General features: G+C 40.3%; 1 protein-coding gene across 1 annotated transcript; it reads right to left on the bottom strand.

Annotated features, from left to right (window-relative positions):
• Window positions 1-1,382: 1,382 nt before the first annotated feature.
• LOC138090713 (histone H3.3C-like) lies at window positions 1,383-5,945 on the bottom strand. Its single transcript, XM_068986409.1, has 2 exons — window positions 5,643-5,945; window positions 1,383-1,490 (listed from the first exon to the last, which is right to left on the bottom strand). Exons 1-2 carry the CDS (start codon window positions 5,943-5,945, stop codon window positions 1,383-1,385), a joined length of 411 nt encoding a protein of 136 aa, XP_068842510.1.
• Window positions 5,946-11,599: the final 5,654 nt, after the last annotated feature.

Here is an 11,599-nt window from a genome sequence, read left to right as displayed (position 1 = left end):
TGAGAAACTTCTCAAACTTAACATGCCTAAAATCTTACTTCTGATCTCTTTCTCTCCACTTCAACCAAAAATCAGCTACGACCTTCTCTTACCTATCTTTTTAGCTGTTTAGGATAAAACAAACTTGGTCTCATCCTGAGGTAGGAGGTAGCTGGGCCCCTGGATTGAATAACTGGAGTTCATCAAGTAGAGTGAGTTTTGTTTCCTCTGATACCTCAAGGACAAAGCTAATGGCAGGAGCTGAGCTCTGCTGGAGCAAAGAGATGAGATGACCACATCTATCACTCCTGAGGTTAAGGAGATGTCCAAGACTGCACGTGTGCTTCCTCTGTTTAGACACCTTTCTCAGAACTATTCATATGGCTAGTAACCTCACATGCTGTCCTATGCTTAGTTGCTCAGTCATGTCTGACTCTTTGTGACCCCATGGACTATATAGCCTGCCAGGCTCCTCTGTCCTTGGGGATTCTCCAGGTAAAAATACTAGAGTGGGTTGCCATGCCCTCCCCCAGGGGATCTTCCCAACCCAGGGATCAAACCGAGGTCTCCCACATTGCAGGCAGATTCTTTACCATCTGAGCCACCAGGGAAGCCGAAGAATACTGGAATGGGTAGCCTCTCTCTTCTCCAGGGCATCTTCCCCACCCAGGAATCAAACCAGGATTTCCTCCATTGCAGGTGGATTCTTTACCAGCTGAGCTACCAGGGAAGCCCCAGTAACCTCACCTACTTTATGTCTATTTTTTAAGTTCTGTATTCAGTTAGTTTTGGCTGTGCTGGGTCTTTGTTGCTGTGAGGGCTCTTTTCCAGCTGTGGTAGGTGGGGGCTACTCTCTAGCTGTGGTGCACGGGCTGCTCACTGGGGTGGCTTCCCTTGTGGAGCGCAGACTCTGGAGCACAGGCTCAGCAGTTGTGGCACACGAGCTTAGCTGCTCTGCGGCATGTGCGGCCTTCCTGGATCAGGGATCAAACCCATGCCTCCTGCATTGGCAGGCGGATTCCTTACCACTGAGCCACCAGGAAAGTCTACATCTATTTTTAAATGTAAAGTTCTTACTGATTCAACCCAGACTTTACTTTTTAATGTTTCAATTTTCTACTAATAGCAAATTCAATTTCCTGCTTTATTCTTCCCTGTCACACTTATTCCTCACTAATGTCATCTGCTTTCATTATTTATTAACCATCTGCTTCCTCTCCACTCCCATTAGAACATAAATACCACAGAGACAGGGATTCCTGTTTATTTTTTACTTTTCTGTTTGTGTTTTGAGATGGTACTTGTTTCACAGTAAACTCAGGGATGTGAATGAGCACTTCCATCATAGGCTCAGGGCTACTCCAGCAGCGTCCCAGAGCTCTTCTCAGGCCCCCGTTCTCATCTTACATGGGTTGTGGCTGTCTCCTTTTTCCTACAAGCCGTGGGAAGCTCTTATTCTGGGAGTACATTCTTGCCAGATTACTGTGGTGCTTGGACTCAAGGAATACAACCTGTTGAGTGGAAAGAAAATAGATTAAAAAAATAATCAAGAAAGAAACTTCATCTAAGCCAGTACTCACTTAAGAAATCTTACAGAATGTTACAGGATGAGGCTGCTTTAGTAGTGCCCACTAGCCACAAGCGCTTCCTAGATGGCACACTGCTAAAGAATCCACCTGCCAATACAGAAAATGCAAGAGACACAGGTTCAATCCCTGGGTGCAGGAAGATCCCCTGGAGTAGGAAATGGCAACCCGTTCCAGTATTATTGCCTGAAAAATTCCCTGGATGGAGAAGCCAGCTGGGCTACGGTTCATGGGAGTGCAAAGAGATGGACTTGACTAAGCACACACATACACAAGCACAAGCACATACTGAATCACAGCCCTAAGAAAGAGCCTGAAGAAAGTAATGCGAAAGAAGAGCAGAGTCCAATCTGAAGACACCTTTACACTTTGCAAGGTCTTGACCTTTTCTCATTTCAGTAGCTCAATATCACTAAAATGACAGTCCTTCTAGGCAGTTGCACAGCTTCTCTATCCTTAAAGTAAAACACAATGAAATAAAATCATACAAAGCCACCTTAAATTTTTAACATAGGAAATGAACTATTTGACCATGCAAAAAGCCAAAACCAGGTCATCCCTCAGAAAAATATGTTTGTATTTTGTAATATCAATCAGCAAATACAAAAGAGTGAACAAAGACAGCATTATCATTTTATAATAGTAACCTAATTATTCATGGCATAACTTGCTTAAAAATTATTAGAAGACAAATAACTTTTGTTCTACATTTTAAATTTCATTTTATTTTATATTTGGGTAAACTATTTTTTATCATAGCTTCAAATTTTACAAAGAAATAAAATTTAAAAATCAGTATTTACAAAAATGTGTTATAGCCGTTTCAGTATCATGTCAATATCTAATTATTGATGAGATAATCTTATGTTGTCAGTTAATGCCTGATGCTGCTGCTAAGTCGCTTCAGTCGTGTCCAGCTCTATGCGATCCCATAGATGGAAGCCAACCAGGCTCCCCAGTCCCTGGGATTCTCCAGGCAAGAACACTGGAGTGGGTTGCCATTTCCTTCTCCAATGCATGAAAGTGAAAAGTGAAAGTGAAGTCGCTCAGTCGTGCCCGACTCTTAGCGACCCCATGGATTGCAGCCTACCAGGCTCCTCTGTCCATGGGATTTTCCAGGCAAGAGTACTGGAGTGGGGTGCCATTGCCTTCTCTGAGCTAATGCCTACATTTTAATAAATAATTACATCTATAAATAGGACTTCCTTGGTGGTGCAGTGAATAAGAATTCACTTGCCAATGCATGGGACATGGGTTCAATCCTAATCCAGGGAGATTCCACATGCCTCAGAGCAACTAAGCCCCTGAACCACAACTACTGAGCCTGCACCCTCTAGAGCCTGTGCTTCAAAACGAGAAGCCATCACAATTAGAAGCCTGCACACTGCAACGAAGAGTAGCCCCTGCTCGCTGAAACTAGAGAAAGCCCATGCAAAGCAATGAAGACCCCAAAATAAATAAATTAATTAAATACATACATAAAATGTTAGTGATTGTGTGGCTGTACTTGTAACAACAACCAAAACGATGTAAATAATAGTAAAAATTTCTTAATACATCTACTATGTTAAGGAAATATTGAGCCAAATGACTAAAAAAAAAACATATTAGTTCCAGCTATAAACGTGTATTAACAATTATATTAACTATGTTGAGGAACATTAGAATGTTTTCAGAATTGGAACTAAAAGTCTTTTTCCTTAATTTTTCCTATGATAAAATCATAGTAGTTTTTACAGCAAAACAAAACATTAATTTATGGTATAATTTTTTTAAATATGTTTATTTACATAAAATTAAATTAAAAACCCAGCAAGTACTGTGAAAGAATTAGATATAAGAGGCTGCTGGTCCACTTATAGATGGTTTATTTATTTTTAATGTTACCTTCTGTATGGTTTTATACATATCACAATATTTAAGCATGTTTTGTGTATAAATAAGTAAAAGTAAAGGTCATATGAAATTTCATGTTTTCATTAAGGCTAGCTATTTGCATAAATGCACCTGCATTTTCCCATTCAGTGTTTTACATGATCAAAGGAACAACAATTCAAAACACCTACAACCCCTTGTAAAAAATTAAAATTGATTGGGATTTCACTAGGAGTTTGTACCAACTTATGTTCAAACTATGTGCCTATATTATATGACCCAGAGAGAATGGTTAAATAGAAATTCTTACAAAGTAATCACCAGTGGTACAATTGTATTTTAAAAATTAAATGTAAATGTATTAAAGGAACTAAAATATGAATTATATTGGGTGTGTACTAATTATCAAGTATAAAAGATGGATTGGGGTATTTTTTTTTGGTAAATAAGTTCATTTGTAAAATTAGTCAACATACATAATTGACGTAAAAACTTCAGTAAAAGGATAAATTTTAAAATCACTCAGAAAGACATCTGTATGAAATGATTTTCACTGGACCTTATGCCAGATGACACCATTTTAACTGGTGAGTGAGCATGCTAAGTTGCTTCAGTGGTGTCTGTCTGACTCTTTTATGACCCCCTGCAAGGCTACAGGGGATTCTCCAGGCAACAATACTGCAGTGGGTTGCTATTTCCTCCTCCAGGGGATCTTCCCAACCCAGCGATCGAACCCGTGTCTTCTTCGGCTCCTGTACTGGTAGGCACATTCTTTCCCGCTAGTGCCTCCTGGGAAGCCCTATTTTAACCGACAGAGGTTCCGTAGACTGAAGCCACGTGTGCCTCCCCCACAGAAAGTTTACTCAAAGGATTATTATAATACAAACTCCACAAGGAAAATAACTTCAGCATTGTTCCCTCTTGATAGAGAAAAACTCAACCTCGTTATGAGACCAACCACAACACAAAGACAAACTGCACTAACTATAAGTAACAGATGATGTTGGTGTGAATAGCTTGTATTATATTCTAGGGCGCTTATAAATCAATCCCCCCATCAGTGTTTGCATTATCACCTAGAGGGTTAGTTAACATGTGGTACAACGAGGACTGATAGAAGGTATAATGTGCAAAGCACTTGAACTATGTATGAAAACAGGCGCAGTCTAGTTAGGGGAAAAACAATTGTACTCTGAATCCCGCACATCTTAATGACAAGACTCCCCACCACATGTCAATATGAAACACTTAATTTTAAAATGTTGACTCGACGATTTACAAAATAGCTGTTTTTAATGCACATAGTGTATTCTATAGCTGTGAGGTTTACTTTTTTTTCTTTTTTTAAGGAAACTGCAAGTTACACTGTGGTTAAGACTTGTATCTTCATCCCTTGAAAAAGCCCACATTCTATCACAGTGATGTATGGTCAGACTTAACAGCCCCAACTGTTAAAAACACCTGGATCAAGTCATAACCACTTTTACTGCAAAAGGACCCAGTATAGGTTTATCAATTCTGGTACTATAATAATTACCCAACAAGCCGTTGCTGCTGCTAAGTCACTTCAGTCATGTCCGACTCTGTGCGACCCCATAGACGGCAGCCCACCAGGCTCCCCCGTTCCTGGGATTCTCCAGGCAAGAACACTGGAGTGGGTTGCCATTTCCTTCACCAATGCATGAAAGTGAAAAGTGAAAGTGAAGTCGCTCAGTCGTGCCCGACTCTTAGCGACCCCATGGACTGCAGCCTACCAGGCTCCTCCATCCATGGGATTTTCCAGGCAAGAGTACTGGAGTGGGTTGCCCATTGCCTTCTCCAAAACCTACAGAAAACATGCATCATGAGAAGCAAGAAATATCACTCGTCCCTTTTGCATATTAATAACTTGCCTTTTCTGAGTAACAGTGCTCATATTAACTGAGGTCTGTGAACGGCCACTTTTCCCATTCATCCTGAGTGAAAGATGGAACGACTTAAGCACAAACGCAACATATTATAAACAATTTCCTACCAAAAAATGTCACAAACTAAGCCAAAGTATTTTACAGAATTCACTACAAAACACCATAAAAACTGTCTTCACTGAAAGCTCCCCTCCTGCCCCCTCCCCACTCCAGCGAGCCAACTGGGCATCTTTGGGGCGTGATGGTGAAACTGCGCATGGATGGCGCACAGATTACTATCTTCAGACAAACCCACCAGGTATGCTTCGCTAGCCTCCTGCAGCATACGGATGGCGGCACTCTGGAACTTCAAGTCGGTTTTGAAATGCCGGGCGATCTCCCTCACCAGTCTCTGGAAAGGCAGCTTCCGAATCAGAAGATGGGTGGACTTCTGGTAAGGACGGATTTCTCGGAGGGCAACGGTCCTGGGCCTGTAGCGATGAGGTCTTGTCATCCCGCTGGTAGAGGGGGCGCTTTTCCCGGCCGCTTCACTGACCAGCTGTTTGCGGGGCACTTTCCCACCCGTGGACTGGTAAACTGTCCTCTTGGTCCGGGCCATTTTCTTTGAGACCGCTGCCCAGGTCTTAGGCCACTTCTTCGAATGCGGCGCAGCGTCTGCTGCCCAACGGAGAGCCGAGCGAGGAGCGGAACCCCCTCCAACGAACGACCAAACTGCTTCACCGGGGTGTTCTTCCTAAGTAAATACTCTAGCCTTACTTACCCTGATGGACTGGCAGTTTTTTAAAGATCAGACAAAACAAAAATCTTGAAGAGTATGAAATACTTTAGAAAGACTATGTATTCATCAATAGTGGATTGGGCTTAAAATATCATTGTCTTAAAATACAGTTATTTTATTGACAATAAAATTTTCTAAGACAGGTATCACTGAATGCCATTTGGGCATACCTTTTATGTGTAAAATACATTTCATCAATACATTTTATCTGTCACGTCAGTAAATAACAAAATAATAAAATACAGATTATTATTTGTTTCATGCAAAACAAATAATACACTTGCTTTCCATAGAAGTTTTTCTCAGTTTTCAAAATATTTTCCCAAGTTCAGTGGTTACAACAACTCTTTCTTGTTATTTTAAATATATACATGTGAAAATTGAGATTCAGATTAAGCAAATGTCTTGCCAGAGTTTCACAACCATTTCTACAGAGCTAGTATGTAGTTTCACCATCAAATCTTATTTTCCATTTTGTTTTCAACTTCTGTTCTTATCAGAAAGTCTGGATCAAATTGGTCTCAGTAATTATGAAGTGTATTTCTTGGTTTGGTTATGTTTTTAGAGAATAAATTATGACTAAGCTAATGACTGAAAAAAAGCCAGTGAAAAGATCTTAAATCTTATTCTTTGAATTTTATTTATTAATAAATCTATAATTTCAGCTTTGCTAAAGCATAATTGACATAAAATTGTAGAATATTTAAAGTGTATGTCATGGTGGTTTGACATATGTATACATGGTAAAAGAATTCTCATCTATCACTTCAAATATTTATCTTTTTTGTATTTTTTTATTTGAAAATACAAATTCTACTCTTAACAAATTTCAGTTACAAATACAGTGTTATCAACTACAGTCACCATGTTTTACATCAGATCCTGAAACCTTATTAATCTCATCACTGTAATCTAGTCACTGTAACATTTACCACTCTCTTGTTATTGCCCAGCCTCTAGCCCATGAAAATCATTTTTTCTACTCTCTATTTCTATGAATTTGACACTCCACCCCCCTCCCAGATTCCACATATATGTGATAGCATGTAGTCTGGCTTGTTTATTTTGTACAATGTCCCCAAATTCCATCAGTGTTTTTGAAAATGGAAGGATTTCCTTCTTTTTCATGGCTGGTTAATATTGCATTGAGTATGTGTGTGTGGCTTTTTATTCATTCATCCTTTGATGGACATTTAGGTTGCTTCTATAAAGAACCCTCTTGCCAGTGCAGGAGACATAAGAGACCAGTGTTCGATCCCTGGGTCAGGAAGATCCCCTGGAGGAGGGCATAGCAACCCAGTATTCTTGCTGGAGAATCCAATGGACAGAGGCGTCTGGCAAGCTGCAGTCCACAGGATCGCACAGAGTTGGACACGAGGGCCTTACAAAGCATCACTACGAACAAAGCTAGTGGAGGTGATGGAATTGCAGTGAAGCTGTTTCCAATCCTGAAAGATGATGCTGTGAAAGTGCTGCACTCGATATGCCAGCAAATTTGGAAAACTCAGCAGTGGCCACAGGACTGCAAAAGGTCAGTTTTCATTCCAATCCCAAAGAAAGGCAATGTCAAAGAATGCTCAAACTACCGCACAATTGCACTCATCTCACATGCTAGTAAAATAATGCTCAAAATTCTCCAAGCCAGGCTTCAGCAATACGTGAACCGTGAACTTCCTGATGTTCAAGCTGGTTTTAGAAAAGGCAGAGGAGCCAGAGATCAAATTGCCAACATCTGCTGGATCATGGAAAAAGCAAGAGAATTCCAGAAAAACATCTATTTCTGCTTTAGTGACTATGCCAACGCCTTTGACTGTGTGGATCACAACAAACTGTGGAAAATTCTGAGAGGGATGGGAATACCAGACCACCTGACCTGCCTCTTGAGAAATCTGTATGCAGGTCAGGAAGCAACAGTTAGAGCTGGACATGGAAAAACAGACTGGTTCCAAATAGGAAAAGGAGTGCGTCAAGGCTGTATATTGTCACCCTGCTTATTTAACTTCTATGCAGAGTACATCATGAGAAACGCTGGACTGGAAGAAACACAAGCTGGAATCAAGATTGCCAGGAGAAATCTCAATAACCTTAGATATGCAGATGACACCACCCTTATAGCAGAAAGTGAAGAGGAGCTAAAAAGCCTCTTGATGAAAGTGAAAGAGGAGAGCAAGAAAGTTGGCTTAATGCTTAACAATCAGAAAACGAAGATCATGGCATCCGGTCCCATCACTTCATGGGAAATAGATGGGGAAACAGTGGAAACAGTGTCAGACTTTATTTTTGGGGGGCTCCAAAATCACTGCAGATGGTGACTGCTTACTCCTTGGAAGAAAAGTTATGACCAACCTAGATAGTATATTCAAAAGCAGAGACATTACTTTGCCGACTAAGGTCCGTCTAGTCAAGGCTGTAGTTTTTCCTGTGGTCATGTATGGATGTGAGAGGTGGACTGTGAAGAAGGCTGAGCACTGAAGAATTGATGCTTTTGAACTGTGGTGTTGGAGAAGACTTTTGAGAGTCCCTTGGACTGCAAGGAGATCCAACCAATCCATTCTGAAGGAGATCAGCCCTGGGATTTCTTTGGAAGGAATGATGCTGAAGCTGAAACTCCAGTACTTTGGCCACCTGATGCGAAAAGTTGACTCATTGGAAAAGACTCTGATGCTGGGAGGGATTAGGCGCAGGAGGAGAAGGGGACGACAGAGGATGAGATGGCTGGGTGGCATCACTGACTTGATGGCCGTGAGTCTGAGTGAACTCCGGGAGATGGTGATGGACAGGGAGGCCTGGCGTGCTGCGATTCATGAGGTCGCAAAGAGTCAGACATGACTGAGCGACTGAACTGAACTGAACTGAACTGAAGGGACTTACCACACACACACGCATACCTTGGCTAATGGGAATAATGCTACAATGAACGTGGTAGTGAGACATCTCTTTGATACCCTGTTTTCATTTCCTTTGGACGAATACTCAGAAGTGGAATTACTGGATCACACTGTACTTCCGTTTTTAATTTAAGAAAATATTAACATTATGGTGAAGAAACACCATAATGTTTTCCATAATGGCTGTACCAAAGTCATTCCCACCAACAGTGTACGGGGTTTCTCTTATCTCCACATCCTCTGTAATACTTGTAGTGTCTTATCTTTTTGATGATAAGCTTTCTGACAGTTTTAAGGTTACATCTCACTACAGTTTTGGATTTGTACTTCCTGTTGCTTAGTGATGCTGAGCACCTTTTCATGCACCTGTTGGCCAGTTGTATATCTTCTTCGGGAAAATGTCTATTTTGGTCCTTTGTCCATTTTTTAATATTGCTTCCCCACCATTGAATTGCATGATTATATGCATTTTGGATATTAACCTATTATCAGATTTATGATTTGAAAATATTTTCTCTCATTCTGTGGATGGCCTTTTCATTTTTAAAATTGTTTGCTGTGCAGAAGGTTTTAACTTTGATGTGGTCTTCTCATTTATTTTTGCGTTTGTTTTTGCTTTTGGTGTCAAATCCAAAAAACTCTTGCCAAGACTGATGTCATGGAATTTACTTCTGATATTTTCTCCTAGGAATTTCATGGTTTGGGTCTCATGTCCAAATATTTAATCTGTTTTGCATTGATTTTTGTGTATGGCGTAAGATAGAGGTCTGGTTACCTTTTTTGCATGTGGCTGTCTATTTTCTCCAACATCATTTATTGAAGAAACTATTCTTTCTTCACTGTATCTTGGCTCCTTTAGTTGATCACTGCTGTGCAAACATATTTCCGGGCTCTCTATTCTATTCCATTGATCTATGTGTCTGTTTTTATGTCAATACAATATTGCTTTGATTCAGTTCAGTTCAGTTGCTCAGTCATGTCTGACTCTTTGTGACTCCATGGACCACAGCACACCAGGCTTCCCTGTCCATCACCAACTCCTGGAGCTTGCTCAAACTCATATCCATCGAGTCGGTGATGCCATTCCACCATCTCATCCTCTGTCATTCCCTTCTCCTCCTGCCTTCATTTTTTACCAGCATCAGGGTCTTTTCGAACAAGTCAGTTCTTCACATCAGGTGGCCAAAGTATTGGAGTTTCAGCTTCAGCATTAGTCATTCCAACGAATAGTCAGGACTGGTTTCCTTTAGGATTGACTGGTCTGATCTGCTTGCAGTCCAAGGGGCTCTCAAGAGTCTTCTCCAACACCACAGTTCAAAAGCATCAATTCTTGGGCACTCAGCCTTCTTTATGGTCCAACTCTCACATCCACACATGACTACTGAAAAAAAACATAGCTTTGACTAGATGGACCTTTATTGGTAAAGTAATGTCTCTGTTTTTAAAAATGCTGTCTAGGTTGGTCATAACTGTTCTTTCAAGGAGCAAGCACCTTTTAAATTTCATGGCTGCAGTCACCATCTGCAGTGATCTCGGAGCCCAAGAAAACAAAGTCTGCCACTGTTTCCATTGTTTCCCCATCTATTTGCCATGAAGTGATGGGACCAGAGGCCATGATCTTCATTTTATGAATGTTGAGTTTTAAGCCAGCCTTTAAGAGAGCTCCTCTTTCACTTTCATCAAGAGACTCTTTAGTTCTTCTTCACTTTCTGCCATAAGGGTGGTGTCATCTGCGTATCTGAGGTTATTGATATTTCTCCTGGCAATCTTGATTCCAGCTTGTGCTTTATCCAGCTTGGCATTTTACATGATGTACTCTGCATATAAGTTAAATAAGCAGGATGACAATATACAGCCTTGATGTACTGCTTTCCCAATTTGGAACCAGTCCCCTGTTCCATGTTCAGTTCTAACTGTTGCTTCTTGATCTGTGTACAGATTTCTCAGGAGGCAGGTCAGGTGGTTTGGTATTCCCATCTCTTTAAGAATTGTCCACAGTTTGTTGTAATCCACACAGTCAATGGCTTTAGCATAATCAATAAAATCAATTGCTTTGATTACTACAGCTTTTAATATACTTTTAAGTCAGAGAACAAAATGCCTCCAGTTTTTCTTTTTTCTCAAAACTCTTTCAGCTTTTTGGGTCTTTTGTGGGTCCATGCACATTTTAGAACTGTTTGGTTTATTCCTGTAGAAAATGCTTTTGGAATTTTGGTAGGGCTTACATTGAATCTGTAGATTGCTTTGGGTAACACGGACATTTCAACAATATTAATTTTTCCAATCGATGAGCATAGAGTACCTTTTCATTTTCATTTATTTTGTAATCCTTAATTTCTTTCATCAGTGTCCTATAGTTTGTAAAGATCTCCCATCTTCCTTGTTAAGATTATTCCTAGGTTTTAAAAATTCTTTTTGATCCTATTAGAACTTAAAATCTAAAGCTCAGATTATATTTTCTACAGATCTTACCTCCTTTCTGTTGAGTAGGTTCTCTAGCTGTTGAAGCACCATTATCAAGGAAGACATCAGATACTAAATATTTAGTTTTATACTGTTTTGTTTAATATAAATGCTTTAATAAGT

The sequence above is a fragment of the Capricornis sumatraensis genome, chromosome 14 (assembly GCF_032405125.1).
Source record: "Capricornis sumatraensis isolate serow.1 chromosome 14, serow.2, whole genome shotgun sequence".
Taxonomy (NCBI): domain Eukaryota; kingdom Metazoa; phylum Chordata; class Mammalia; order Artiodactyla; family Bovidae; genus Capricornis; species Capricornis sumatraensis.
Note: the sequence above shows the minus strand (reverse complement) of the source record. Positions and strands in the feature narration are given on the sequence as shown.

Excerpts from the sequence above, each read along its gene's own strand:
- LOC138090713 (XM_068986409.1), bottom strand. The coding sequence starts at position 5,945 with ATGGCCCGGACCAAGAGGACAGTTTACCAGTCCACGGGTGGGAAAGTG. Across the intron at positions 1,491-5,642 it reads AGGCTAGCGAAGCATACCTG|GTTGTATTCCTTGAGTCCAA; the intron begins GTGGGTTTGTCT and ends TCCACTCAACAG.